Source organism: Mercenaria mercenaria, chromosome 14, assembly GCF_021730395.1.
Source record: "Mercenaria mercenaria strain notata chromosome 14, MADL_Memer_1, whole genome shotgun sequence".
NCBI lineage: Eukaryota > Metazoa > Mollusca > Bivalvia > Venerida > Veneridae > Mercenaria > Mercenaria mercenaria.
Genome location: NC_069374.1, coordinates 48,590,155 through 48,594,368, shown reverse-complemented (window position 1 = coordinate 48,594,368; position 4,214 = coordinate 48,590,155). Strand labels below are relative to the sequence as shown.

General features: G+C 35.6%; 1 protein-coding gene across 1 annotated transcript; it reads left to right on the top strand.

The window, feature by feature from the left end:
- The first annotated feature begins 464 nt into the window (after positions 1-464).
- On the top strand, positions 465-2,736 carry LOC123528235 (G-protein coupled receptor dmsr-1-like). Its single transcript, XM_053522765.1, has one exon. It carries the CDS (start codon positions 498-500, stop codon positions 1,665-1,667), a length of 1,170 nt encoding a protein of 389 aa, XP_053378740.1. The 5' UTR covers positions 465-497; the 3' UTR covers positions 1,668-2,736.
- Positions 2,737-4,214: the final 1,478 nt, after the last annotated feature.

Sequence of the window (4,214 nt, the reverse complement as noted above, 5' to 3'; positions counted from 1 at the left end):
ACGTTCTGACAAAAGCAACACATTTTGTGCTGCTTGTTTAGATTAAATAACGTATTCAGCCGCACTTGTTTTGCAGGCACACCTAAAGTTATACTGATAAGCCCATTTTGAGTTAATTAAGATGATGTTAACTTGAAGCTTTATTTCTAATAACAATTTTGTTTGTTTATTTCAGATTTTGCATTGTACAAAGTTGGAAAGCCATACTACACTCGAAGAATCCTGCTACACGACATGCTAAAATTCAAGCTTACATATCTATGGAACAAACGTGAACATTTCGCACTCTGGATTTTTAACAATGAATAAAAACGAACGGGTAATAAATGATTCGCATTTCAAATTACGTCCGGGTAATTTCATGATTAAAATCTATATGTTGACGTCATATACAACGCATGAAGCTTTCTAATATCGTGTATTTTAGAATAGAAGTCTAAACTTAATCTTTTGTAAGAGAAATATCAATGTGATTGATTTGAATTTGCAAACACAAAATGAATAACACGATCCCCGTTAGTCCTTACAAAAGTGAAATGTTGGAATCGTTCAGTCTGTGGTATGGAAAATGGCACGGATATATCAGTCTTGTTATATGTGTCATAGGGATCATTCTTAATACAATCAACATTGTTGTACTCACTCGGAAAAAGATGCAAACACCAATTAACTCTATCCTTACATGGCTCGCTGTCTTTGACATTGCTACGATGATGTCATATGTACCATTTGCATTCCATTTTTATTGTCGATATTCCACGTTTTTTATTTCCTCAGACAAAAATAGCAAGCCATGGATGACATTTTTGCTGGTATACTTGAATTTTTCGGCGACCACACATACTATTTCAATTTGGCTTGCCGTTGCCTTGGCAATATTTAGGCACAAACATTTGCATTCGCCCGCAAAAGGAAGTCTGACGCGCATGCGTCGACTAATTAGAGCACGTGTTGTAGTCTGTGTCATTGTTTGTACTTCAATATTGATAATGATTCCAAATTACGTTATTCACAAATTAGAGAAAATAGAATTAAGAAACAATGCTACCATGTATGTATTTGAAGACTGGAATTTAGGGTCGAAACACACACATCCGGTAACTACACTCGCTTTAATTATGTACAGTGTACTTGCAAAGATCTTACCCAGCCTTTTGATCATGTTATATGGCGGTTTACTACTTAAAACATTGAGTAAATCCATGAGGGTAAAAAGGCGATTATCCGAAGGAGGGGCCAGCCTTAGTTACCAAAGAAACAGAAACCCATCGAGGACAACAATTATGTTGCTAACAGTGATTGTATTGTTCCTTGTTACCGAGTTACCACAGGGTATACTTATTGTTTGTTCCGTATTTTTAGAAAAATTCTTTGAACATATATACATTCCATTAGGAGACGTTATGGATATTTTAGCGCTTATAAACAATGCTATCAACTTTGTGCTTTACTGTACTATGAGTCATGAATTCAGGAGGACTTTTGTAAAGCTATTTTGGTCGTTTTCATTGTTTGCACTAGCTACGAATCACTATACCCCGTCACCTAGTAAGAATAATAATTCTAACGAAGGGTCTGTTTCTATAAAAAGTGTTAGCCAGAAACGCAACTCGTCCCTTACCATGTATACAAAGACTATCAATGCTAGGGGAGACAGCATCCTCTAAATTCTACAGTGAATCCAAAGGAAATCGACAGAGTTGAGAAAGCATTTTTACCAAATCATTGACAGTGCATAGTGCATACATGTACATATATAAATACTAAAGGAGACAGCATTCTCTATAATATTCTGTGAATGTCATTTTAGATTGCATTACCAAGCACTTTACAGTGCATACATATAATTACATTAATGCTAGAGGGTATCTAAGAAAATAAACGTACGTTGAGATAGCAGTTATTGTAGAAATTGATTTACAGTGCATACACAGATTATCAATGCTAGTGGATTCCCTTCAGTGAACTTTAGTCATTCATCGAAGCTGAAACGGAATTGTGAAATACTTTGCTGTGACTACAAGTACTATCAATGCTACAGGATACACCGTCCTACTAATATCTACTGTCTATCTAAGACATTGCGTGATAAAGGAGACAATCTTGCCATTCACAGGGTATATAAATTCTAAAAGTCAGAAGATAAGCAATGGTTTTAAAGGTCACCAGCTAAGGAAGAGAAATGTGTGCAAAAGCATTAATTTAAAATGAGATAATAGGGCTTTATATTGCACCTTCATGTATCCTGAATACCAAAAAAAACCGGTGTTAGTGAAGTCACAACAAACGTGCTGAGAATTGTAAATGTGCTGCTTTGTTCATTGGACCGCATTTAAAACGCAACACCTCCGTATTTGTTTGCAATTGTATATCCATTTACTAATGGTTGATGTTTAATCTTAAAGTATTTTGTACGTAAAAACAAGGTAAATGGTGTTTAAGATTTATATTATCCTTTCTGCAATCAATTCGGTACAATATGTGAAGTTAATATTTATGAAATTTCACTCCTATGTCTTTAAAATCAAGCACACGACTCCATCTTTGTTTTTGCTGAATTTTCTAGTTATATTCTGAAGTGTTTGGAAAATCACAGTTTGATCAAATTCTACATTCTTTTCCAGACGTGCAGAACTGCCTACAGCAGTCATTAATATTCATGTCTTGTAACATCGTACTCGTAATATTATCTGTATTGCGTTGTGTAAAACAACATGCAATTACGTTATGTGAACAAATATAATTGAGCCGTGCCATGGGAAAACCAACATAATGGGTTTGCGACATCCGCGCAGTCTGGTCAGGATCCATGCTGTTTGCTATTAGTTTCTCTAATTACATTAGGTTTGAAAGCGAACACTATGTTGGTTTTCTCATGGCACAGCTCATGTTATATATACTATAGCAGCAATGCGTTATGGAGTTGTGTAACTTGTTAATAAGAAGCGCGCCTAAATCATGTTGCGTATGTATACAATTAAATTACATTTATAAATGCATATCTTTGTTATTGTTATATGGAGCAAACTTTATTGGTACCTGGTATTCTTTAGTTATGCCAGAAAACGAGAAAATAACTGTATCGTTACCGACAGATCTGTTCATTGACTTTGTTCCAGATTTGATAAATGTTCTAATCGTATCGTTAGTACAGATACAAGACGAATTCACCTTTTCCCTACTAAATTTCTATAATGAACTTGTCCATCTTTCAATTTGGACAGCACCATTAACTGTTGAAAGGGATACTTACCAAAAGGATACAGACTGAATGGCGAATAGTACAGATCATTATCATACTGCAAAGGCTGAATGAATCGTGTCCAGCATGATAAGGGTTAAGCAAATATTTTTCAATTGCCTTTGACATAAATATCATGATGGTACAAAATCAACATAGTGCGTTTGTGACCAGCATGGATACAGACCAGTCATCCGCGCAGTCTTGCCAGGATCCATGCTGTTCGCTAACAGTTTTTCTGTAATTGCAATAGATTTTGAAAGCGAACGGCATGAATCCTGACCAGGTCCCGTATGCACAAAACAGTTTTCGGTCACAGCTGAATTTGAAAGTTTAATATCGATTTTACGAAAAGGTTCAATTCCACATGAAATTGACTATCATTACTGAATTGTCACTTGAAAATTGTTACTAACTTGATAAAGTTTTATTATTACATACTCGTTTCTATTCCCCGTTAAGTTACACTGGTATCGGAAACGTCAATATTTTTCCATACGCTGACGCCTGAATTTCATATCGGGTGCGTGACGTGTTTGTTGTTGCACTATTTTTTCTATTTAGTTCAGTATTGTCAATCCTATTCAGGCAATTGAACAAATTTATGATATTTACACTATATTTACACGTGTAGATGTGTATACTGTTAAAAAACGGCGTTAAACCCAAAGCAAACAAACAAAGTATGTAATAAAAAGGTTATTATCTTTGTATCGGGACATATGCACTCGTTCTTCAGGGGAAGAATATTGCGCTCCTAAAGTCGCGCAATATTTCCGCTGAAGAACTCGTGCATATTTCCCGATACAAAGCTAATAACCTATAATTATCAAACTCAGTTAAGACTGAAAACGTTTTGTGAACACGGGCCAGAGTGCACTGATGCACAGATTGGTCTGGATCCATACAGGTCGCAAACGCACTTTGTTGGTTTTCTCATGGTGCGGCCTATATAATGACGGTACACAATGGT

What these genes read in the sequence shown, in the direction of transcription:
- LOC123528235 (XM_053522765.1), top strand. Translation starts at nt 498, where the DNA reads ATGAATAACACGATCCCCGTTAGTCCTTACAAAAGTGAAATGTTGGAA.